This window comes from Labrus bergylta, chromosome 17 (genome assembly GCF_963930695.1).
Source record: "Labrus bergylta chromosome 17, fLabBer1.1, whole genome shotgun sequence".
Taxonomy (NCBI): Eukaryota; Metazoa; Chordata; class Actinopteri; order Labriformes; family Labridae; genus Labrus; species Labrus bergylta.
In genome coordinates, this window is record NC_089211.1 from 17,955,420 (window position 1) to 17,981,946 (window position 26,527).

Here is a 26,527-nt window from a genome sequence, read left to right on the forward strand (position 1 = left end):
ATACTATTATCTAGATCAGGGATGGGCAACTTCGTTCACAGCAAGGGTCACATTCATTTAATTCTCACTGCCAGGGGGCCAAATTGTAGGATACAAAAACGATTTACAGTCAATAATGTCTCAAATTTAACTCAACATATACCAGTTATGGACATATTTCTGGTTTTCATGATTTCATGGCAGATTTTGTCATGTTTTTCTTCATGTTTCCAATTAATTGATATGTAAAAATTGACCCGAGGGCCACGTTGAGGGTTGATGGGGGCCGCATGTGGCCCACTCCTGATCTAGATAGATAGATAGATAGATAGATAGATAGATGCATAATGAATTGGTAAGGAGGACTTAAAATGGGGCTGCCAGTGGCTGTGTTTGCCTGCAGCCAATTTAATTTAATTTTAATTGTTTTTGAATTAAGTGTTCTGTTTTGTTTTGATTAATGTTTTGTGAAAGAGGGGCAGATATGATTAGTCTTCTTTCTGCTCCTTTTTATTCAAAATTTTAGATTTTATGTTTGTTTGTTTTTCTCAACTTTATTGTTTCTTTGAATGAAATAAAATTTACAGATAAAATAAAATAAAATAGATAGATAGATAGATAGATAGATAGATAGATATTACTATGAATACATTACCATATGAAACTAGTATATTTTAGGCAATGCCTGTAGGCAAAGTACAATATAAACAGCATGTTGAGAGAGACAGCACCTGCTCTGGTGGTTACATGAAATAATACTACACATCACATGTATAAGACTCACCTTGCTGAACATTCTGGTATTGCAAGGGTCAGAGCAGTCAATCATATAATTATTGCCATGCCATTGTTACCATGCGGTTGCACGTTTAAATCCCTGCCAAACACCATTAATTTGCTTTTATTTAACTAGCTGGTAATGTGTTAGGATAGTAGTGAAAGGAAATCTGCAATTCTGGTCTTGAAACAGAGTCTCTCTGGGTCAATTAGCTATCAGCACATCAAAACAATATGTTGCTTGTAAAATGATTTATAAGGAGGAATCTAAATATTTATCAAGTCAAATATGTCCAGGAACAAACTGCAATAATTTTAGCAACAATGCCCGTTTACCTGATCTGGTACTACCTCATTATGGCCACTAGAGGGCGCCAGACGCCTGAGGAGATGCCCTGACTTTACTTCCATAGCCATACGGACACATTCGATTCAATGATGTAAAAATGTGGTGGCTTTACTGCCAGAAAATAAAAGTAAAACAGGAATTAATCTTAAGCTTAACAGCATCTTTTATTGAATCAAGACAATTTTTACAATACATTTTGAATCAGGAAATACTTCTTTGCCACCTACTTTGCATGATCATTGATTTTGAATTACATCTTTTCTTAAAAACCTCTTATCTCAGAATTAGTTTATAAAACATGACATTTAGACACCTTTCACTACACTCCTGTACAAAGTGCAGTGTCACTGAACACACACGCGCGCACACACACACACACACAAAGGTCCCCATTTCATTTCATTCACAAACAATGTTCTCCACCTTAAGAACAATCTTTTTTATAAAACAAATCTCACAAATACACTGCTTTTCTTAGGAAAAACAAAGATCCCACTGGCACTATTTTTAACTGTGGCAAATGTAACAGCTTTCTACAACAGGTCTGCGATTTAACACTTAAAAGGGTTAAACATGGTAACCACACTCACTGATTAGAGATACAATATGAACAAAACATTCCTGTTTCATAATTGATCCAAAATCAATTACTCAGCACCGGCCAAGACCATAAATTAATGAAAAATAGGCTCAGGTTGATTTAGATTCATTTTCCGCTCTTTTTTGAAAAACATCTCTCAACCAATAAGGGATATTTGTTCTGAGTTTCAGGTCCCAAATCTCCAATGTAAGCTACCTGAGCTCTCTTTATAATTCTGCAAAGAGAGGATAGTGTAGCAAGCAACGATATGAACGGTGATACTTTAAATATATATTTGATCATCATCTACAGAGACTCAGTGGTAAGACTTAGTGAAATGTAGTTTAGTAACAAAACCTCACTGAACAAGACAAAGGAGATTAAAATATAATTAATACTGAACAATTTAAAATAATCTATATAAGCTGAAAAAAAATCTGTACAAACATAACTCAATGCATATCCCAAAAAATAAAATTTAAGAAAGTGGATGCATTAAAAGATTCAAATAAATCCAGTGAATAAAGCAACACAAGACACAAATAAATAGCCAGTGTACACATCAAGGAGTTTTTTTTTTTCTGATACACACTCCTTTTAAACAGTTTCTAGCCTTTCCATACATAACAGAACAAAATACCTTTAAAAAGCATAAATATAAAAGCATCTTCTTTATATTTCAGGTCGAAAAAGCACATAAATAAATACAAAATTACTAAAACTGTTCTTGTCGTTAGTATAAAAACTGATAATAAAAAAGGAGCATGTTCAGTCTTGAAAAAGGTTTGTCACTCTCTTTCTGTATGTTTTTTTTTTCATATAATTTTTCCACTAAAGAGTTCTGTCCATTTTAAAAGTCTCTATTTAAACTGATCTGGGATCAGATTCATCTGTGAATGGATACTTGTAGGCGGGCTGGAGATGCCTTCAGACCAGTCAGACATGTTGGAATGTGGGGACGAGCTGGACCACTGGTCAGGGGAGCCAGGGGAGGGGGTTAGAAATGGGTGGTCAGGCACCTGTAGCTGGTGATTGGGTGTGTTGTCCATGGGGCCAGAATAGCTGTGCTGGGAGGGAGGGGTGAGGAATTGGGTGCCGAGGATCTGCGTCTCCTGGGGCATTACAGTGTGGATTGACATAGAGCGAATGTTGTTCTGCTGCATGTCGGAGCCGTTCAGCTCGATGTTGGGAAAGGTCTGGTTGAGGGACTGTCCGGCTGTGGCGGAGTTGGAATTCTGGTGTTGGAGCTGCCTTTGCATCATATGTGCAGATGGACTGAGATGGCTGGTCTGCAGGTTCTGGTACCCCATGATCTGAGACAGAGTGGCAGTGCTGACGCCATGCAGAGGACCCATCATGTTGTGGGTTATCTGTGGTGCTTGGGCAAAGCCACCTTGCTGGCCTACTCCTGGGTGCATCCTGGGGACCCATTCACACTGGCCTCCTCTGCTTCCACCTATAGATGTGTTCTGACTGCCTGGGCTGGACACAGGCAGGTGGGAGAGACGAGGTGGGTGAGGGTCAAAAGACATACAGCCCATATCTTTACCCATGCTCAACTGGCCCATATGGGAGTCTCCATTGCCTTGTAGGTGATTTAAAGACATGGGTGGTGACTGCTGAAACGGTGATGTCATGGGAGGAGAGGCCACATCTGACAGGTAGCCATGTGGCGACTCAAGGGAATCAACCGGAGAGAGGACGGCTGAAGTGTCCAGCAAGTTACCCTTCCCATCCAGGGACTTCTTCTTCTTCATTCTATTATCTTTACCCCCGTCCTTCCCTCCTTTGCCAGAGCTGAGTTTGCGAACCTTCTTGGTAGAGAGGGAGGGTTTGAGGTTACTAAGGTAGTCATTGGGGGAGCAAAGCGGTGGGGAGAGGCTGGAGTTGCTTAGGGGAGCGCTGTGAAGCCCAGGACTCCTGACAATGTTGTACTCATCTAGAAGGCGGACGATGTCATGGTGCATGCGCTCCTGGGCGATATCTCTAGGCAGCTGGTCAAGATGGTCAGTGATCTCACGATTGGCAAGGTGCTCCAGAAGAACTTTGGCTGTTTCGAAGCTGCCCTCACGAGCTGCAAGGAAGAGCGGTGTCTCTTCCTAAAAGGCAAGAAATAAAAATGATTAAACTATGAAACACTTCTTTAAATGTAAATGTGTTCATTTTAGTACATTTTTAGCTTGTAATAGTAAAGAATTCTTATATCATATCAAAGTTGATTCCCAATAAACATCCACAAAAACCTTGGTGAGAATAATTGTTCAAAACTACTGTACTGCAAAACATTCATCAAATAGCAGCTAATATTCTACTGAGATAATTTCTCAAGACTGTTGAGGAGTGGCCAATCACAAGTTGTGGTGAAGTGCAACCCTAAAGAACAAGTCTGAGTTTTCTGCATCAAAATCACAGAAGAGCACAGAAGCAAGTTACAAGAAAAAGCTTTTAAATCCCTGTCGAAGTTATCAGTTAGAAAACACATGCAATATAAGCTATAATATTCATTTTTCTTTTCCATACCTTTTAATGTGTTATTGAATGAAAGCTCTGTGGCAGTGCTATATTATGTAGCTCAATTCCAACCACCGCATAAAAGGCAATGGTCAACAGTCTATCAACATGCTAACACTAAGTGTAAACAGCTGTATAGCTTACATATTACTTTCTCTATGTTTTGACTGTATAATTTATTTAGTTTTGAAAGTTCAGGGAAAATTACATAAAAACATCACACATTTGGATTGACCTGTGTTTCTAAAACTTCTTAGATGCTCTCTATAATGTAGTCAAGGCCTTACTCTAAAAATTTAGAAATTGTGGATTTAGATTCTCATAAAACACCTCCATTGTAATCTTTTCACATACCTTGTTGTCTTGCATGTCTTTGTTGGCTCCATTTTTCAGCAGCACCACAGCAGCCTCCACATTGTTTACAGCTGCGGCCCAGTGAAGAGCAGATTTACCTGCAGATAGCGAAGAAGGAGGCGGTTGATTATCAAAACAACAAACCTAGAGGGATCTCTATGGAATGTGAGAGATGATGATAACATTAGCTACCAGAATCATCGGTGGCATTAGCGTTAGCATGGCAGTTGATAAGCTCTTCCACCATGCCGTCAACGGCCAGTCGAGCTGCCAGTATCAGTGGTGTCGTTCCGTCGTGCATTCGGGCATCAAGATCAGTGGCGCGGTTTCGGATTAAAATCTGAAAGGACAAAAACTCTTAAGTTAAGTCAAGTGCTTTCAAGATGCTGGACAAACTTTGTCAGAAAAACCAAAGCCAAGAAAACTTGGGAGACTCCTGTAGAGGAAGCATTTACCTGGAACACTCCCTGTGCATCTGCAGCCACGGCAGCGTGAAGTGGAGTGCGGCCCATGTTGTCCTGAACGTTGGCGTCGGCACTGGACTCCAGCAGGCGTTTGGCAGCATCAGAGCGGGCATACCGAGCGGCTAGGTGGAGGGCAGTCTCACCTGTGCGGTCAGTCTGATTGTGAAGGTTGGCACCCTGGTATATGAAATCAGAGATGATTTCCGCAGAGGGATCCTCTTCTTCTTCACTATTACCAGTCTCAAGGCCTCCCCCGCTACAGGAAGCGATCATCAGCGGTGTGAACCCATCTGAAAGAAGATGTGAGATTATTAAATAAGCGCCCGGGCATGTGTCTATCATTTGTCACAGATGAAAACAAAATCTTAACAGGTTTTCATTATGACAGAAGGAAAATATCAACACGTGTACAAACCTGGTCCTCTGACATTGACATCCATGCAGTCATTCTCGATCTCTCCCTGAGGAGGGGTGGGAGCAATGGACGCGATACGCAAATCAGCTGCATCCAGATGCTGCTGTGTCCATTTCCTGTGGTCGGTACGGTCACTTAAATCCAACATAGCCTGCTCCTCAAACTGAAAGACCGAAAGCATCTCAACGTCAGAATCAGAAATACATAAAAAAAAAGCAGTTGAGAAGAAAGTTCAAAAACAAATTGAAGTTGTTTGACTCATATTAGTTATCTGTCTTACCCTGAAGCGCCTGCAGTCTGGATCCTCATCATCCCATTCATTTTGATTGTCATCCATAAGATTGATGTCAGAGTTCTTCATAGGCCTGTTAGGAAGAGCAAGCAGGTTAAACTTACATGCCAGGTACAAAAAAAAAAAATCATGATCATATGTGCTTCTGACAGGCAAGGGTTAAGAAAACCCCCAGCTACAGGTCTACATAATAGCTAAGTCACTTACTTAAGTCCAACAGAATCCTCTCCTAACGGCTCTCTGCGTTTCTTTTTGCTGGGTTCTGACACTTTGAATCCTTCAGGGAACCACAGCTGGCCGTGCTCTCGACGCCTCTTGCGGGACACCAGAACACCTAGGCAGACAAAACCCAACGCAGCCAAGCCAAGGAAGACAACGTACATGGGGTAGAGCTCTGGACCGGAGTGGGTAGGTCTCACACCTTAGAGATAGTAAAAAAAAATCATGTGTTACTGGCGATCATTTTTTTAACACACTGAATATATTTAAGAAAGGGTTGTGGATAAATGACGTACTGGTGACAGCTTCAATATAGGGGACATTGAGATTCCCACTAGAAGCCAGCGCTCCAAGGAACGCCGCTACATCAGTGGCACTCTGGAAACATTCACTTGACTGCTGGTAGCACTGACGGTTGTCAATCTCCAGGTACACAATAGATCTATGAGTGGAAATGGAGAGTTGGATTAACATTTGGTACATTTCTTTAATCCAAGTATTGACTGTTTTGTGCTTTGCATAATATGTATGAATACATTCTCCTCACAAAGATAAACAGTGGTGCTTACCCTTTGACTTGCAAGGGATCTAGTTCTCTGCGTTTCCGAGGGGTGACTATGGCAGACACACTCTCCTTCATTTGACCCAAAACATTGGCAGGAACGGAAGCCCACTCAGGCCAGCCATCTGCAGAGCGTTTCAGCACGCTGTGTTTAACAAGGTCCTGTTCATTGCCATAGTATGGGAAGATCATTGGTTCTCCTTTGGCATCACGGCGGAACACTACATTGGTGTGAAGAACGCTGCTGAGCTCTCTGAGGAAGGTTGAAGAACGGTTTTTAAGATGTTCTGGGGGGATATGGACCACCAGAACTAAGTGACCATCTGCCAGCTTCTCTGGCATATTATTGGCACAGTCCAGGCCGTCCCATTCACATTCTGCATTGTTGCAGCCTTGATCACAGTGACCGTCTGCGTAGTGGTCCTTACAGTACTGGTCATAGAGCGGGCTGAAAGAAATGAAGGATATTGGGTTAGTACTGTTACTTTCATTCTTCCAAGAACCCCCCCCCAAATGTTCTCTGTTTGTAAACTTACTTGCATTGTCCTTCCTGCCCCTGACAATCAAAACCATCATAAAGACATCCAGGACTGTTGCACTGGCCATCACACTTCCCATCGTTAAAGTAGCGCCAACACTGCAAAGCTGCAGAGCAGTTTTGCCACGGATCGTCAAAATTAAGTGAGCAGTCTCCTCCATCCCAGCCACAGGCATGGTTGTTGCAGAGGGAGTCACAGATATGGTTCCCTGCCCATTCGTCACATTGAGGAATCTCGCAGCTAACCTCAACTTTCGGAGGTGGGGTGATGTCCCGGCCAAAACCTCCCACAAAGGAATAGTCCAGGATATGGCAAAGCAGGCCATTGAAATTGCTGGGGCAGCTACACTGGAAAAATGGAACTTCTGGGGTGATCTGGCAAGTTCCACCATTGTAGCAGGGGTTTGAGATGCAGAGGCTGTCAGTGGGGGTCTGGCACTCAGGCCCAGTGAATGTTGCAGGACACAGACAGCGTGGGCCAAGGTGGCCTGATACACATGTGCCTCCGTTCCTGCAATTCAGATTCCCACAGGAGTGAGAATCATACTCGCAAGAAGAGCCAGTGAAGCCCTGGAATGACAGACAGGGACAGAGGTTAAGATAATTGTACTTTACTTTATAAAAAAAAGGGATTGTAAAAGTATTTGTATTTGTACTTACAGGTGGACATTTGCAGATAAAACCATGAGGTGTGTTGCTGGCAACAGCACATGTTCCTCCATTCCTGCAGGGTCTTCCTTTGCAGCCATCAAACACTTTGTCACAACGCTGACCTGGATGACGGGAGCCACATGTACTTGTTACCATTTGTACACCATAATGACACTTCAAAGAGACATGCTGCTGCATTTTTATGTGCGGCTAGATGCACATTAGTACCTGTATATCCAGTGCGACATTCACAGCGGTAGCTGTTGGTGAGCTGAATGCAGTTGTATGATCCCCTTGGGTCACAGGGGTCTGACAGACACTCGTTAACATCACCTTCACAGCGCTCGCCTACGTATCCTGCTGGGCACACACACTGGTACCCTCCTATGCGATCCACACAACGGCCGTTGTTGAAGCACTTTGGCTCATTGGTCAGTGGGTCGGTGGAAGGGGTGCAGTCATCCAAATTTATCTCACAGTGGACACCTAACAAGGTAAGGAAACAAGTTATAACCATGTTTTTGTTTAAACGCAATGGATGAATGGAAAATTACTTTGTCAGGAATGTACCTTGTGTTCCTCTGGGGCAGGAGCACTTGTATGTGTTGATGAGGTCGATGCAGGTGCCTCCATTTTGGCATGGCTGTGACTGACATTCGTTGATCTCTTTGGAGCAGTTTACACCGTGGTATCCAGGGACACACTTTTCAAGTAAAAAGAAAAAGAAATATAAGAATTGTATGACATTTTTTAAATACACTTTTGACAGCAATTCTCATCAACCAGATCACTCATCATATCTAGAGCTCAAATCTGTTGGATTAACCTACCTCACAGCTGTAGCCTCCCAGATAATCAGTACAGACAGCTCCATTCTGGCAAGGATTTGGTGAACACTCATCCACTTGTTCCTGGCAGTAACTCCCAGTGTAACCGGCCTGGCAGCGGCAGTAATGAGTGTTTCCAGCATCCAGACACTGGCCTGAGTTCCTGCACAGGTGAGCCACCTCCACCCCTGAAATTGACATGGAGGGAAATACAGATTTAATAAAATTACAACAAGTACTTTTACGCCCAATTTAAATAGAAAAGCTCCATTATGTTTTGAGAATGAAGGGACAGGCAATCATACCTTGACGTTTCGCTGCGACTTCACAGGACACACTGGGGATGTCACAATAAAGGCCAGTCCATCCAGTTTGACACTGGCATGTGTAAGAGGCTCCCTGCTGCCAGCATGAGCCTCCATTTTTACAGGGGGATGAATCACACCAGCGCACAAGATTCTAACAGGGAAACAGAAAACACTTGAGTACAACTATAAATATAAATATGGAGGAGAAATCAGTAAGAAAGAAAAAGATGACTTCACTGTACCTGACAATTGACTCCAGTGTAGCCATGAGGACAGGTGCATTTGTATGTCCCATAACTGTCAAGACAAGATCCTCCATTGAGGCATGGTTTGGAGTCACACTCATTGATATCATACTGGCAGTAGCTGCCAGTGAATCCAGGTAAACACAGGCAGGTGAACGCATTGATTCCATCCATGCATGTCCCCCCGTTGAAGCAAGAGCTGAAGAATCACAGGAAAACAATTGTGTTAGAACACCATGCTTTTGGTTGATTATCTTTTAATAGTTCAGACGTTTTTTCGGAGAATGTGAGCTACCTGTCAGTACAGTCGTTGGTGTTGATTTCACAGTTGATTCCGCTGAAACCAGGCGGGCAGGTGCAGGTGTAGCTGTTGACACAGTCAGTACAGTTGGCGCCATTCCTGCAGGGGTTACTCTCACACTCATTTATGTCCTGCTCGCATCTGCCCCCACGAAAACCAGGCAGACACGTACATGTGAACGTGTTGATGCCATCGCGGCACAAACCACCGTTACTGCAGGGATCTGAAACACAGAAAAGAGGAAGTTAAGTTAAAGTTTATTCAGCATTTGTAAAGATAGACCATTGGAGAACTTGCAGATATAAATGATGTGCCTTACTTGGTTTGCAGTCGTCAGTGTCTGTCTCACACTTCTGGCCAGTGTAACCTGGCTGGCACTTGCACTGGTAGCTACCCATGGTATTATGACAAATAGCCCCATTGCGGCATGGGCTCTTCACACATTCGTTGATATCGATTTCACATGTTTGGCCTTTAGGAGAAGTGTAAGATAGTCAATTACAATGACCAGTGGATGTGCTGTATATATCTACGGATGGGTATGCATTTAACGGTGGGCAACAGGAGTGATAAATGGATTCATACCTTGCCATCCTTCAGGGCAGACGCAGGAGAAGCTTTGGTAGTCTTCTGCCTCCTTACATACACCACCATTTTTACAGGGTCTGGGGCTGCAGGGTGCCAGCAGGGTCTCACAATTTTCACCTGGTGGCAGAAAAGTATGACCACTGTTTGCATTACGCTAGTAATATGAAGGGACTGATTCAGACTTTAATTTTGAACGCAAAACAACAAATGTAACATTTAGGTTTTCTGTTTTCAGGCCCTTGTAAAAGTTTAAAATTCAATAGTGACATAAATCCTAGTTTCCATTCAATTTCCTTATCCATTTCCATGACGACTGAGCCAAACAGGAAGGGCCTTCCTGTTTCCTGCTATTGTTTGATCACAGACAGGAAACAGGAAGTTGGAACTGGGCTTGCAGCCGGCTCCAGTTCTCCTGCCTATACTCGCCTTTTGTGGCATGTTACACATGCATGCACATACACACACGTAGTAAACTGTTGTTCCTGCAAAGCAGACGGGCTGATCTCTCTGTACAGAAAATACCAAGAACAGGCAACCCTTTTAGTTGCCACTGGTTGATGTTTTCTTAAACAACACAAAGCAGGACAGGATAAGCCATCTGTGTTGATTGTGGAAGAATGTCTTTACATTTTCAGATATACGCAAACGGCTGAGTAAGCAGCCACCAAGATCAAGCAACCCAGGAAGTAGTCTGATCCTTCAAATGAAAATAGGAGTTGCATGTCGTACCAGTGTAGGGCAGCAAACAGTTGCACTTGTATCCGGCCACATCATCGATGCAGGTGCCCTGGTTGAGGCACGGGTTGGAGGCACACTCGTTGATGTTAGTTTGACAGTTAGGTCCTACAGTGGCGGGATTAGAGAACACACTGCGGTTAGATACAGGCTAACAAGGCACACAGTCACTCACTAGTAAGCAGTGGCACCACAGAAGAAAGAGCTTGACAAAAAGAGATTTTAACTGACCAGTGAAGCCGACTCTGCATGTGCAATGGTATCCGCTGGTCATGTCCTTGCAGGTTCCCCCGTTCATGCACGGGTTGGACTCACACTCGTTGTTGTTGATGTCACAGTTTGGGCCACTCCAGCCGGAGTCACAGGTACATTTGTAGCTATATTTCAAAATAAACAGTTTTAGATGCAGCCCTGTTTATATTATACGTACTCGACTCATGCTCCTTATTCGCTCAAAACCAGATCTGTGCTCACCCATTGATGAGGTCCTGACACCGGCCGTGGATGCAGGGGTTACTTCCACACTCATCCACCTGAGACAGACAGGTGGCGTCATTGTAGCCCTCTGGGCACAGGCAGGTGAAGCTGTTGATGCCATCGACGCATGTACCCCCATTGTGACAGGGGTTGATGGCACAATCATCGATGTTGATGTTACACATTGCTCCTAAAAGATGAAGATATGTGGTTTAAGGAGTTTATTCGATTATTTTAACAGTAGTTTTTGACTATCATGACTTTATTTGATGATGACAGAAGAAGGGAGAGAGAGGAACGTTTAGTCACAGACAAGGGGGTATGACTTGCAACAAAGGGCCTGTGCTGGAATCAAAACCAAATGCTGTTATAGCCAAGTGAGCTACCAGGGCACCCCCTGCAGCATATTTCTTGATTGATGGATGTGAATTGAAAAATAACATCACTGGCCATTTTGAAAGCCCCACAGCTGGGTATTTTGTTCTCCGGTGTTGTATTCTTTGAGCCTTTTCAAGCTGCTATCTGAGGTGCTGTGCTCGGCTTTTGGACAATAGGTGAGCTAGAGAACGCTAAGGACTCCCTGAACATTCAACAGGCAGAAGCCGTAGCAGCCTCAGTGTGTGCCTAGCCTGGCGGCCCCTGGAGTCCCCTTTGCTTCTCCTCTATTGATTGAAAGGGGCCATGTTGAATAGGCAGAAGGAGGGTTTCTGCTGGATCTGAGAGGGGGGAGGTGCTGCCAGGAGAGGGGATGATGGCTGCAGCTACTCTCCCTATTCAAACACACTCACACACACTCACTACCCCCCATCCAGGGGCTGTTTACAGGGACAGAAGGCCAGACCATTTTCACACACAGTCGAGTAACAATTAAACCCCCCCCCCCTCCCTCTGATCCCCCACCCAGCCCCCTCCTCCTCTACTCTTCATCAATCAGGAGGGGAGGGCCCAACTGCCTGATCTTCACTTACAATAGTCCTCTGTCCCTGTGTGTCTCAGTCCCGCCATGCCCTCCACACTCACCCCATCAGCACAAAAAGATGGAGGGGAGGAAGAGGAGGAGGGATGCACAGAAGCCTGCACACACACACTTGTCCTTCCCTGCCCCCTTTCTTGCATAGACACACAGCCACTACCGGTCAGAACCGGCTCAGTTGGGTCGATGAAAGGGAGGAAGACAAGAGTGGTACACTTGTTTGGGTAAGACTGCTACCACAGTTTTATATTGTACTGGGTTACAGGTGGATAAAAAAAAAACCAGTTAAGATATTTATGGGATTTAACACACATTTGTGAGACGCTTATAAACATCCACTATGTGATTAAAGGTCAACCTCTTGTCCTTTTAAAGTATCACCTTACAGACTCGTACAGGCTCAACGTCACAGCCTTTTGAAATAGCTAACAAAGTGAGTGCTTTGTGTGTTTTTGTGTGTGTATCAGGTTGGGGACTGTGTTCCTTTTCTCTACCCACGCATCCCCTCTTAGCACACCGGCAATCCGACACCATTGTTCTGCAGGAGTGGACCCGCCAGCCACCTGTCCTACCTGCCCCTCCCAAAGCTCAGGGGACCATCCCCCTGCACCTGTAAACTCCACCCAGTGCTCACCTGTGTAGCCCGGCTCGCATGCACACTCATAGCCGTTGATTTTGTCGATGCACCTCCCATAATCGCAGGGTTTGCTCTTACAGTCGTCCAGGTTAACCTCACAGTTGAAACCTGTAAATTTCAAACAAACGTAAGCAAACAATAGGAGTGAAATCTCAAAATGTTATTGGAAATATAGAAAGAGCGAAGGGCTTTGTCAAAGTTTTACCTGCAGTTCCTTTTGGGCAGGCACAAATATACGTGTTCTCCCTGTCCTGACATGTACCACCGTTCTTGCAGGGTTGGCTTAGACACTCGTTGATGTTGGTCTCACACAGGCGGCCAGTGTAGCCAGGGCGACAATAGCAAGTAAAGGAGGCCAAGCCATCCTTACAGGTGCCATAGTGGCAGGGGTCAGAGTAGCACTCATTGATGTCGGTCTCACAGTGCTGACCTGAGTATCCTGGACAAAAAATAATAAACGTAAATATGATAGCATGATGGCAATTTTTGTAGGAATAAATGAGAAAAAAGGGATAAAGGTTGCTAGAAATTAAATTGTGTGGTTTACCTTCAGCACATTCACAGGTGTACTTGTTTGGACCATCGGTGCATTTTGCTCCATTCTTGCATGGGGTGCTGGCACACTCATCAATGTCAACCTGACATAGATTCCCTGAGAAACCTGCGAATGCATTGTAAAAAAGAAATAAAACATTTTAGCTAGTTATACTCTGTGAATCTACCACCTGGATAATGCGAAAAATGGAGGCAAGAACGCCTAATTTGCATCTGAAGTAGGTCGGCAGGACACTGAAGGTCCTAACGAACCATTCCATAACACTTCTTCCACCTCAGCCCCCCCCCCCCCCTTCCTCAACTCTCACTGTGCAGTGAAATCTTTCTTTCAAACCACAGTACAATAGTCTCCAGCTTACCGGCTATAAACCAATCCCTGCCCCCTAATTTTGGCGCTAAGCTCTAACTCAAACTCTCATGCCCGCCAAATATGCTAATGTTCCCGCGACCTGATCCACCCTGCCCTCTTCACCCCTCAACTTCAGTGACACTATTAGAAGAAGTAAATCATTTACATTCAATCTGTGAGCCATATTTGGCATGCTCTACTTCTTGATAGCTAAGTTAATGATACACTATTTTATATCCCCTAGGCTGCTCCCAACACTGTAAACAAAAAGGAGTTAAAAGAGAACCAGTACACTTTTGGTTACACTCCATTAACTCCATCGTCTTTCACATCCCCAGATATTTTCTCACCTTTAGGGCACTCGCAGTGGAAGGAGTTGATCTTGTCAACACACTTTCCATTGTTAAGGCAAGGCTGGCTGGCACACTCGTCTGTGTTGATGTGGCAGAACACACCCTCGTAGCCTGAAATTCCAAAGACACATGAGTTTGATTTATTTTCTTATCACAGTCAACAGTTTAACAATGGTCCAAAACTTGAGATTCATTCAGCTTTCCCCTTTCTTTCCCTGTTCAATATTCAGGAATGTGATTGGTATGGGACAAAAAAAGGAGGAAATTGCAGCATTTCATAATTTTGATTGGGTCATCTATTGTGTGGAATTAAAAAAAAAATCTTTTAGTGTTCATTAGGAACATTTTCAAGTGAAAAGCATTCATTTGGAATACTTTTGAAAACATAAGGACTTGAATAGTTCTTTTGCATCAGCAGTTTGAACTGCTGTTTGGAATGTTTCCCTTAATTCCCTTGCTTAAATCAGGAAAAATCACAACCCTGCAACCAGTGCTCTTACCTGGCATACAGATGCAATGGAACCCCCCAATCTGGTCAAGGCATGTGGCATCATTATGGCAAGGATTCGACATGCATTCATTGACATCCATCTCACAACGAGGTCCCTCATAGCCTTGAAGACACTTGCACTTAAAAGAGCCTTTGGTGTTAAGGCATCGACCGCCATGTTCACAGGGGTTGGCACCTACAAATGTAAGGAACAAGGCGTTGTAATATTTGATCATAAGGCATAATAGAATAACAGAAGCAAAAAAACTGTTGCTTTCAGAACTTACCAAGGGAGCACTCGTCAATGTCTAGGTTGCAAGCTGACCCAGTGTAACCCGGGGGACAGGTGCAGATCGCTTTGCCATTGACTGGGTTGGTGTCACAATTGGAGCCCTTTTGGCATGGATTGCTGATGCAGGCATCATCAAGGTGGCACAGCAGACCTGTGAGCAGCCAAATAAAGGAAAGATTATGCGTTTAATAAATAATGAATACCTTTGTTAAGGTGTGCTTATCTGGCAGAGCTGGAGTTGGTCATACCTGTGCGCCCATGGGGACACTCGCAGAAGAAGGAGGCAACGCGGTCATGGCAGGTAGCACCTTGGTAACAAGCAGCGCTGGCACAGTCATCGATGTTCTCGCTGCAGTCGTCTCCCGTCCATCCATTGACACAGACACAATGATAGCTGCCGTGAGTGTCATGGCACGTCCCTCCGTTTTGGCAGGCGTTGGGCATCAACTCACACTCGTCCACATTTTCAGTGCAGTATTGACCTGAATCCATTTCAAATTGGAAACGTTAGGAGAGGTTCATCTTTGGTTTCTGTATCCTTTTTTCCTGATTTACTTTGAAAGTTAAACTAAAGAAGTAGTTTTTGCAATGCTTTTAGCATAAGGTCACCTGTGAAATGAGGTGGGCACTGGCAGTTGTAGGTGTTTACACCGTCCACACACACACCATTGTTCTGACAGTTGTGGCCTGGACAGTCATCGATGTTATGCTCACAATGTGGACCTGTGAAGCCTGAAGCAAAAGGGAGCCAACAAGACAAAATTAGAAAAGGAGAGGAGTAATAAAGATACAGAAAAAGATTAAGCAACATTTAACTTTAGCTAACAATCACACCCTTCTTCCTTTCGTGATTACATTGTGCACTTAAGGAAAAGATAAGCTTGCCACATTCTCGTGGCAGATTGTTTTAATGCCCTGTGGATGACAGGCCAACTTGTCTCCTCCTTAAACATCAAAGGCATGAGTGGGTGTTTTTTACAGCCAGAATTGTCTGATTAACTATCAACCCGGAGCTCTGTAGGTGCCCGTGCAGCTTGGCTATCTAGCCACATTCCAGTACAAACACCCACAAGAGACACACAGAGCATGGGTTAAATTTTAACACACAATAGCAAAGTACACCTCATTATCTGAATATCTAAACAGCTTTCTCTTTTTGTTGAAATGCAATCAGACAAAAAAAAGCAGCTGAAGCTTAAATGATCCCAATAACACATTACAGCAAAATATAAATACACTTTTTCACAACTGCTGAGATGCCAGAAAACAGATTAAAGATTAAACAAAGCTTTACACAACTGATTTGAGTGCCACTACAATAGAGATGCCTACCACACAAAAGTAAGCCATTTTTGTATGTGTGTGACCCCCATGAATAGGGTGTGTATCTATACGTTTGTGTGTATGTGCGTATCTTTAGTGTTGTTGGAGCTCTACAGCGATTATCAGAAGGAAACGTCTGCATCCTGCCAGTCGAGGCTGGCAGGGGGAGGTAACCAGAGATCACTCATTCCACACACTCCGAATTTACTACGACAACAACAGACTGCTTTTTAGGTCAACTGATGTAATTGGAAAACAAGAGTGTGTTTTTTTTCATTGTTGCACTAGACATATGCAACAAATGCTTGTTCCAATCTGAAGCCCTTTTGATGGCATGTTTGTAAGCATGGTGCTGTATTAATGACGTTATGTTCTGCTACGTTATATATGGTTGCATAGTCGAGTGCTACCTGGCAGGCAGCTGCAGTCATAGGTGGTGTCTCCCTTCTGCACACAGGTTCCGCCGTTCTGGCATGGTGAGGGGCTGCACGGCAGGTAGGTGTTCTCGCAGTGCTGGCCTGTGTACTCCTGAGGGCAGCGACAGTGGTAGGAGCCCACCTCGTTCACACACACGCCACCATTTAGGCAAGGGGTTGGACTGCGGGCGCACTCGTTGACGTCCTGCTTGCAGGTTTGACCGTGGAAAGCAGACGGGCAGGTGCAAATGTAGGTGGAATCAAAGGCTGAGCACTGACCGCCATTTGCGCAGGGATTGGAGGCGCATGGGTTGGCGAGCTGGCAGGTTTTACCTTGTAAAAAAAAAAAAAAAAAAAAAGGTGAAAAAGTGTCATTAACAAAAGTTTTTCATGTTGAATAGAGGAAAAGAAAAGTGTAGAAGTTATTATTTGAATAATAATTTTTTTATTTTCATACCTGACCAGCCAGGTGGGCAGCGGCATTGGTATGTAGTGAGGGTAAGGAGGTCACATGTTCCCCCATTGCGACAGGGGGCGCTCACGCAGGCATGGTTGTTGGGGGTCAGGCATAGCCGGTCGGTATAACCCAGGCGGCACACACACTTGAAATCAAATGTGTTGCCATGGGAAATAGCTCGGCACTCGCCACCATTTCTGCAGGGTGAAGGGCTGCAGGGACTTGGATACTGGCACCGGTTTCCTACATAGTCAGTGGGACACCTGCGAGTAGACAGAGAAGGAGGAATGATTAGAAAATGAGGATCTTTTTTTGTTTGAATCATGGGAACAATTAGCAGAACAAAAGGGGGAGTGCAGGGGAGGCTGGGAGGAGGGGGGGGGTTAAAGTTTCCCGCCCAGGCAAGTCCCAATGGGGACGGCATGTTGTTCTAGTGTGTCTCTCTGGATTAGACTCCCTCAGAACCTTGAAAACACATTCTGCCGGGACAACAGAAAAGTCTAGCAGTAACAGCCCATTCCCATCTACCTTTAGTCCCAACGCTGTCCACACTCATCCTCAGTGACCCTGGAGATCAAGGGGACTGTGCCAACTCTGGATCTCCTCTATGAAGCTCTGGATTCTGGCGTTAAGCCGTTGTTTGCTTGTCTCCTATCCACACTAAGCATAGATGCTGCTACAGTCACATAGATTGAACCCGTCTGGGTAAATGGAGTATAAGGACTGGCCACTGTATCTTCAAAATTTTTGGTATTGACCAGTTCACAATAAAAAGCAAGTACAAAGAATTTACTGAGATTGAAATCTACAATTCACAGAAAATCGTTTTAATGCTCAAGTCATGTGCAGGAGCATCAAAATTCACCAAGAAGTGTTTATCTTTGAATTTGGGCTTGTGTGAGTGTGTGTACACAGTCGTGCGAGCGCGTGAGTGTTTATGTGTAGTGGACGGCATCTGTTGGCCTCTGAGATCTCCACAGGGAGCAGGTGCGCATGTTAATGAAGGCAGCTGTTGGACAGGACTCCTCCTCCTCCACCCTCCTTATCCCTCCTCCTCACTCCCTCCCCTCTGTCCCCTTGTCAGATGGGGGGTGCCGGCAAGCCAAACCTCGCCTCCAGGGACATAAAGAACCCATGTGAAGTCAGCTGTTGCAACTTCTGTCTCTTCACCCCCACTTCGACAAACAAAATCCATTCTTAATTCCTCTCTTCCTTACCGGTTCCTCTTTTAATTTCCTATTTTCTGACTTTTCCTTCCCCCTAGTTCCACTTCTTGTTTCTGTCATAGATCACATTCAGCTTTTCTTTGCTCCCTTTTGTTGTTTCTCTTCCATGAGAGCTTTTTACAGCTCACTGCAATTTGCTTTTAACAGCGTTCCCCTTATGTCACATGGGACTGCTGAAATCTCCCTTGTTGACTTAGTTTGGTGAGACCAATCAGGGAGTTTTTAACAGTCTCCTGTGCCCCACAGGGGGCCCAGACAGTCGCAATTGGCAGAAGATTGTAAATGCATTTGAGTTGTCTTTGAAGTTTCCCTGCTTCCCTTTTGACACAGAATAATCACCTATAGCTGATGAACTGATTCGGTTTCAAATCCAATCACTATTTTCCGAGGTATAATGAAACAGATGCACTGGTGTGTGCCCCCGTGTGTGTGTCATTCCACCTTCTTTACTAACTGTAATAGATCATCTTTGTCCTGCAGTCAGTCCAGTCTCAGATAAAGATCCACCCACATGCTGAAAAGCCGAGCAGCACACACCACGGCAACAGGTCTCTCCCGGCGCTGCAATGTCCCCTCAGGCCAGAGCAGATGCTTCCCTGATCTCTGACCCCAAACACTTTTGTGACTGTGGGACGGCCTCTTTGCCTTCTCTCCCCCGCTGGGCCTGATCTACCATCTGCCATTTCGGGGATGACTTTATGTTGCGACACAAAGCCAATCACACCGTGCACTGGAAATGCCACTGCTGTGGAAAGTTATGTAAATGACTGACACGAGCGTACAGTTATCATGCGAGTATGACTTTTAAACTCCTTTTGTTTATTCCACACTTTTTTATTCAGGTCAAACATCACCATCTCCCCTATGTCTTATATCACTTTAACACTCACTCTCCCCCTTTTTCTCTTATAAGTGACCATTTGTCTGTGTTCTTTCACACTCATTTATTTCGTCTAGTTAGCTGATACTCCTTTGAATGTGTGTAATCATTAGCCGAAGTCTGACCTTTGGGGTACACATCTGTTAGTAACACCAAGAACAGGACAGTGATGCTCTGATGGAGAAAATGAGAAATGTATACGGTCTTTAAGGCTCTGAACTCCCATCACGTGAATGATCTTCACTTTACTACAATAAACAGGCTTGATACCACAGCTTAGAGTCTTAGCTACTTAACGAAAAAAACACATTCAGAAAGCCATTGAGCAATGTTTGAAGTATACAGGGAGATCTCAACTCTTTTAATCCATCGCTCGCTTTTTCTGTCTGTCTCTTTTTATCCTGCAGCATATGGCCCTCAGAAAATCAGTCTGGTTCTTGTGGAGGTTTCAGCCTGTTAGACGAAAGCTTTTCTGTGACACTGCTGCCAAGTGCTCGCTCACTGGCGTAATAATTTCGGTTCTTCTAATATTTCAAAAATAAGTACAGTCTAGACCTGCTCTACACATTAAGTTTAATGAAAAACCTTTAGTTGTGATTCAGCTTTATGAACAAATATGTATGATTGATTGAGATTTATCTCGGGGAAAAAAATCTACTAGTTTTTCTTGTCCCGCTCCCTAAAAGGTCTTTTTATGGCAGATTTATGAGGGTCAGACAAGGAATGAGCACCTGCTTGACTAATGACAACAAAATCACTTTCACTTTCAAGCACACAAATTACCATATACCAATACCAATGTTAAAAGTTGGTATAGGAGATGAGACCTAACTAAACTGATAACTTTTCCTGTCAAGCATGTCATTAAAACACAGTAAAGAACATGCACGCATAAACATCCAACCCATTTACTCCACTGTCCCATGCTTGATGCATCATTGGCATGCTGGAAAATTCTGCATTGGAGAGCCTGTGCTTGGGCCTGTGAACATTCAGCACCCACTAGAGCCAGATAGCCTCTTATCTCTTTACCCTGACAGCACAGCTTTGATTGACCCGCTTTGAGGATCTCCAGACTCAACGGATCCCCCAAGTCCACAGAGAGGCCCCTGTCAAGATGTATGGAAATAAGTTTTCTATCTACAGTAGCCTCTTGTTGGTGTTTTTGAGACAGAAAATTGAAAGATTAAATGCTATGTCACATCGTCTTCATTCATTGCTCTATTAAAGGGGCCCTGGCATCCTGGGAATGGGCCCAACCAGGGGAGTGGCAGCCTTAGAACTTAAATCCCAATAAAAGCCCAACACCAGCAGGCACACTTGACCCAGCAGTGCTCCTGATTCGTTTAAGCCCACACGGAGCTGAGCCTTAACAGAGACCTGCTTTTGGTAATCCTATAGGAGGACAAATGAAGAGCGACATTCCTCAAGAGAGAGTGGAACATCTTTTTAGTGGTGCTCTAGACCCCCTTTATGGTTGAGACATTTTATCAGCAATATGCAACACCAGACATCTCTGTGCAAGGTTTGCGTTCACCAACCACAGCAGACTTTCAGTCAATTTTTCTGCCTGGAGTCTATTTCTGTCAGACGTCTTGCAGCATTACAAGCATGTAGCGAGACAGTTGAGATGTTTTCTGGGTTTATTATTAACATTCATCTCAGACCAAAACAGTCTCTATTTCAGCAAACGGGCATCTACAGGCACTCAGTCATGCAAAGGCAGGGTTAAGGGCAACCACCTTTCAACCTCGGTGTGCCCTCGTAACTGTGTCACAAATGGAAACTAAATTTGACTCCCGCAATGCAGTGCCCCTACACATTTTTAAGCTGCCTACATAACAAGACGACAACAGCACGATGGGAAACAGGAAGCCCCAGACCTTCAGATAACCTCTTACTTCGCTTAGCTAGACCGACGTGCTTCCCCATAACAGCAGCTTGTTTTTGTTTCTGAGTCCCCTCTACCATTACCACAAAGTGAAGAACACCCTTAATGTCTAGACACTCTGATTTTCCCTAAACTTAGGCCTTCTCCTGTCATGAATTAATCTGTGGTAAGTAGTAAACCTTAAAAGCATAAAAGACTAACATTATACAAGTTAATGATATACAACCTTTGCCTTTTCGAACCAAACTGCCCACTGCTAGTTAAACCTGTGTTAAACCTTCTTTACTTCATCTTGATGATTCCTGTTTTTAACAGGAATTTAAAGTATTGGTTTTGATAAAATACAACCTTACTTATTTGTTTTTATGACCAACAAAAAATATGAGGATGATAGGAGATAAAGCTGGTCAAGGAGAAATAGTCAAAAGAGTTGCGGTAGCTTGACTGCCACCATAGCATTTGATTCTTGTGATATTGAATGCTTTGAGTTGACTCCCTTCAGTTGTGGTAAAGTAACTTTTAGATCACTTATTTAAATGTATAAAATAGAAACAAATGTTGTTAATTAATTTTGAGGTATAAATACATAAAATATGCACATCTTGAGGGACTTTTAATGAATGTTTTTGCTGTTTCCCAGACCAAACTCCTTACCTTTCTTGTGCTCAGCCTTTGTACTGTAGATACAGATGACATGGGTGACCTTGAACAAATGCTTAACCCAATGTTACTTTTAAAGGAATTTAGTGAACAGGACACAAGCCGGTTCCTGTTCCCAAGATTGATCCATAGGCCTATTGAAAATGACTTCTTTTTTTTAAATTATGGGTGACTAATTTAAGAACTGGTGAAGGACAGAAAATGTTCTTTCCTGCAGCAAGGGCCTATGGGATATCAGTTTTGTTTCAACATGGACTTAATCCCACTAAACCCATCCATAAGACATCTGATTACCACAGTTTACACCAAGCCTAACCCTGTTCTCTATGCCAACATGTGATTTCACTCTCTGTTCTCAACACTCGTGGGAACAGTACTGAAAGAGGATTTAAATGTACCTTACCACTGAAATCTGTGTCACCTCATACTTACACACTGCTTCAAAAAAACCACAATGCACAACATGACTCAATGGTTTTTTTAAATGCAACATGTGGATTTAATGAGGTTTGGCAATGCACTTTGTCTCTCAATATGACTTTGTATGACGGAAAATGCACATCTCAACCTCTTTTAACTCCTCACCAGTCTGAACTTGGGGTCTGCCTTTCCTTGTGTCAACAGGTGGACTTTCCACCTATGTCATAATACATTTCCAAACTGAATATGCCAGTAAGCTTGCTCCAAATATCGAAAAAGGGATGAAAAAAGTCTGACTTATTGGACACCCCTCCTCCTCCGTTACACTCTGACCTCTGATGACTTGAGTGTTGAATCGCCCACTGCTCCCGTGACTGATGGCTGCCTGGCTTGGCAGGGATGAATGATTAATGGCAGGAAAAGCAGGGAGGAAGAGAGAGAGAGAGAGCGCTGGCGGGTAAAGTGATGCTCTCATCCTGTGTGTATTTGATTGGACCGAGCAGAGATGGAGACCACAATAACAGCTTTGTGAATGAGGAAGAGGAGGGTGGAGGGAGAGTTTCAGTGTGTGCACACGTGTGGGGGTCTGTGTGTGTGGAGTGTGCAGATTAGATATCGTGAATTGGTGGCCTCGGGCTAGCAGCATGGGCTCTTCATTAGCTCCCCCTTGTCCTCTACAGACCAGGGAAGCGCCTGCCATGACCAAGATGCCCTCAGGGTAAACCAGGCCACCCCTGATTCTCTTTGCAGATCGATGACAAAGATGATACAGTGTTCAAAAGTTTGGAAAAACATTTTTTATCCTTCATAATGTCAAAGTCATCCTAATGTCACCTCACAATTTGACTTCTTGCACAAGAAGATTTAAGGTGAATTAGTAAGATAATCAACCTAAATGCAGGTCAGCTTAAATGGAAATATGTTAACATATTTGGTTTCTCAACCACAAATCATTAACATGAATCCATATCCCAAACAAACTGCCCACAATCTGCCCCTCTGTCTGTTCCCACTTGTTTGCCTTCAAATTTCTGCACTTTATTCCAATTAATCTCACTCTCTTGACATCCAATCCAATTACATTTCACAGCCATCTGGCTTCTAATGGAGATCATAAGCGGGTGAGGTTGGGGTTGGAGGTAGAGGGGGGGGGGGGGGGGGGGGTGCAACCATTCAGAAAGCAGGAGACAAGAGGGGTGGGGGTTTGAAGAAGGGGTGGGTGGGGGGGGGGGGGGGGTTATGGCAGGGGTTTGGTGTGTGTTGTGGTCTTTGGGGTGGCTGTGGCATGATGGGAAGCCCTACTCAGATTAGTCACACAGCATTATTCTGACTGCAGGACAATGGGTGACGGGCGGCGGGCGAGCCCCAGCTGTCGCCCATGAAAAGGCAGAAAAACAAGATTTAGGACTGGACGCGTCCTCTCACTTTGCTTGGGGTCTTGCATTCATTAACGGGGCCCTATTGATGTGTGTGTGTGTGCGTGTGTGTGTGTGTGTGTGTGTGTGTGTGTGTGTGTGTGTGTGTGTGTGTGTGTGTGTGTGTGTGAGTGCGTGCGTGTGTGGATGAAGCAGCTTTGTCCAACTACTGCTCTTGGAACTATAGTTTTTTTTATTTCTTCCCTCTTTTCTTTTTGGGGAAAGTGTGCAGCACTGCAGAGAAATGCAGCTCCTGGCGGGGTACCGGGGCACACACCAGAGCAGATAAAAAAAACAAAAAAACTTTAAGGCCCCTGGTTGCTGGGTACAGGGGCCCTCTCAAAAGCTGGAATGAAAGGACGAATATGTGGCCCCTTTTCTTTTTAAAGCAAAAAGCACTTTCAAGTACCAGAAATTACGCTACACTGCACTTCTAAGGCTGCTCAAATTCCAAAACATGGCAAAAAAAAAAAAAAGGGGGTACACACAAATTAGAGAGGAAGCAGCAATGCTCTGTGATGGTCTGCAGTGCAACATCTGCTGCATCATTCTGGTTACTTACTTGCATTCTCCGTTTCCATTGGAGGTGGCTTCACACCATCCTCCATTCAGGCATGATTCAGTGGGTAGGGAGCATTTTAGACCTGTTGAGTACAGAAAAAGTTTATTAAAAACATTGCAAAACATGACGGCAGAATGCAGGGAATATATCAGCCATCTGTACTGTTCAACTAGCTGTTAGGATTAGTAAGGATTAGCTCAAATCTGGGAATTATTCATAAGTGAAATTATTTAATTCATCTTTATTCACATGAATTTCTTTTTTTTTTCCTTTTTTTGATTTACACACACACACACACGTGCTCACGCTGATCTTTAATTGATTTGTTACACAGTCATCCGTAGGGGATATTGGTTGGGAAGGAAGCCTGTTGTGGACATCGGTGAGGGCATCAGAGCGCGTGTTGCGTATAGCTTCTTTTTTTTTTTTTTTTTTGGGGGGGGGGGGGGGGGGGCACGCTTTTGCGGGGAAAGCGCAGCAGCTGCGGGACTCAGATGCGGAACAAAAGAAATCAGAGTCCAGCACGAGCCATAAAACACTCTCCTCGGGCATTGTTTACCGGCAGACGGGTATAACAGCGCCTCCTCCACACCCCCCCCCACTCACAACAGTCTCCCACACATGCAGACAAAAGGTGCATCCCCCCCCCCCATAGCACCCAACCCCCTCCGAGCGTGCCCCCTGCACCAACACACACACCAGCTTCAATTATCCCTCTAAAACCGGGTCTCAGAACTATTAGAATAAAACTGTATTAAACACAGGTCCAAAGTATTATCTTAAAAACACTTCAATTCAATGTCACTCTAAAATCAAATCACATTTTGAAATCATGCGCGTTCGTCCACGTAAGAACTTTCTCATTTTGAATCGTTGTATTAAAAAGAACAGGATCGATGACATTACAGTGGAGCGGAGTGTTTGTGTGGACACAGCAAACAGTTAAGTCTGTAAAATAGCCTCACTTTAACAAGAGTACACTTGGGGAAGTCAGCAGCCAAACGCACCACCGCACTTGGCTCCTGCACTTGTAAGTGAATTAATTCCCACGACCAAGAAACTCTCTTTAAAAACCCACTTAGAGTTTATGGAAGGTTTATATGGCTTCATCAGCTTTTTCATCTTGAGTTATATTTGTATACTAAACAAGTGGGATAAAAAAAAACACCCAATAACAGACAATGCAACGAACGTATTGATTATTCAGTAACTTCTTTAAGGACTGCTTTCAATTGTTCCAGTGAACTTGCTCCTCAGTCATGCTCTGCAGCGTTTATCTCTCATTCTCTGCAACAAATCTCTTTAAAAACGTTCTTTCTTTACCTTGTGTGATGACGATCGCAGGAATCAGAAATGTTAGTTTCACAAAGAAACGATACATTCCTCCTGTTCAGCTTCACAAACGTCGTTGACTCCCACGTAGGGTGCGCATAGATCCGCAGTTATGGTATACTCCAGATGTTGGCTTAAAAAAAAAAATCAGAAATAAATATCCTCGGCAAAGGAAACGAGTAAATCCAGCAGAAAGAGAGCAGAAGTCTTCACGGGGGCTCAGTTCATAGATGTTAACCTGCTGCTTTCCGAGTTCTGAATGAAATGTGCAGGCAACTCTACAAGTTCCTCCCACTCTCCCCCTTAGCCCTCCCCCCCCCCCTTTCCGCTCCCCCTCCCGCCTCTCTTTTTTTTTTCTCCTCATGCTGCAGGAGACACTAACACTCGACCTACCTCACACTTGATAGACATTTGAATATTAGGTTAAAGGTACTTCAACTGAATTTATATAAAAACAGTTTTAAACTTTCTACATTACTTAAAATCTTGGGGTGATTATGTTGGGATACTTTTAATGTCTCAGGTTCATTTGATGCTATAAATACATTTTTTTTTTTTTTTTTTAAAAGCGCTTTCATGTAAAGTGTACAACTTCTTGATGTAAATGAACTGAGTTTGAAACACAAAACATTTTTGACCAAATGCAGATCAGTAAATAGAAATGCTCTCATGTTATAGCTCACAGTGCCTTTATTACCCTGTCAGAGCACTTCAACTTTATGTGTCATTCTAAGTTCATTTTGCTAACAATACTTCTGAGGGTCTTTCCTTCTGGGGATTCTACTCTTACTCACATTTTCTTTTAAACTTGACGTGGAGACTTTCTTTTAAAAGTCTACACGTCAAGTTTCTACTAAATTAGGCTACCTATTTGACTGAATTCATCATAGCTACACCTCTGTCACATCCAAAACAGCAAAACAACTTGTTAATGATGATCAATTTTCCCAGCTTGAACTTCGAACATTTGTATAAAATTGTAAAGTCTCAGTTCGAATCCCACAAACCTGAAACATTTAAATGGTTCTTGATATGTTTGGCATCAAAATGCAGCATATTTAAATCAAAATGGAAACAACAGCAGGCTTTGTGCTGCACAACACCTACTTGTACTTTTTAAATGT

General features: G+C 43.7%; 1 protein-coding gene across 1 annotated transcript; it reads right to left on the minus strand.

Annotated features, from left to right (window-relative positions):
- Positions 1 to 1,244: 1,244 nt before the first annotated feature.
- On the minus strand, positions 1,245 to 25,645 carry notch1a (notch receptor 1a). The gene is made up of 34 exons (XM_020653351.2): positions 25,395 to 25,645; positions 24,072 to 24,153; positions 17,018 to 17,280; positions 16,555 to 16,893; positions 15,431 to 15,553; positions 15,070 to 15,303; positions 14,817 to 14,972; positions 14,540 to 14,725; positions 14,037 to 14,150; positions 13,330 to 13,443; positions 12,988 to 13,221; positions 12,780 to 12,890; positions 11,170 to 11,362; positions 10,927 to 11,072; positions 10,690 to 10,803; positions 9,958 to 10,077; positions 9,692 to 9,844; positions 9,367 to 9,595; positions 9,069 to 9,270; positions 8,824 to 8,977; positions 8,522 to 8,706; positions 8,262 to 8,394; positions 7,920 to 8,177; positions 7,701 to 7,813; positions 7,039 to 7,610; positions 6,510 to 6,950; positions 6,237 to 6,382; positions 5,929 to 6,142; positions 5,710 to 5,794; positions 5,430 to 5,592; positions 5,006 to 5,304; positions 4,743 to 4,890; positions 4,551 to 4,648; positions 1,245 to 3,784 (listed from the first exon to the last, which is right to left on the minus strand). The coding sequence occupies exons 1-34, from the start codon at positions 25,450 to 25,452 to the stop codon at positions 2,546 to 2,548; spliced, it is 7,419 nt and encodes a 2,472-aa protein (XP_020509007.2). The 5' UTR covers positions 25,453 to 25,645; the 3' UTR covers positions 1,245 to 2,545.
- Between the last annotated feature and the right edge of the window lie 882 nt (positions 25,646 to 26,527).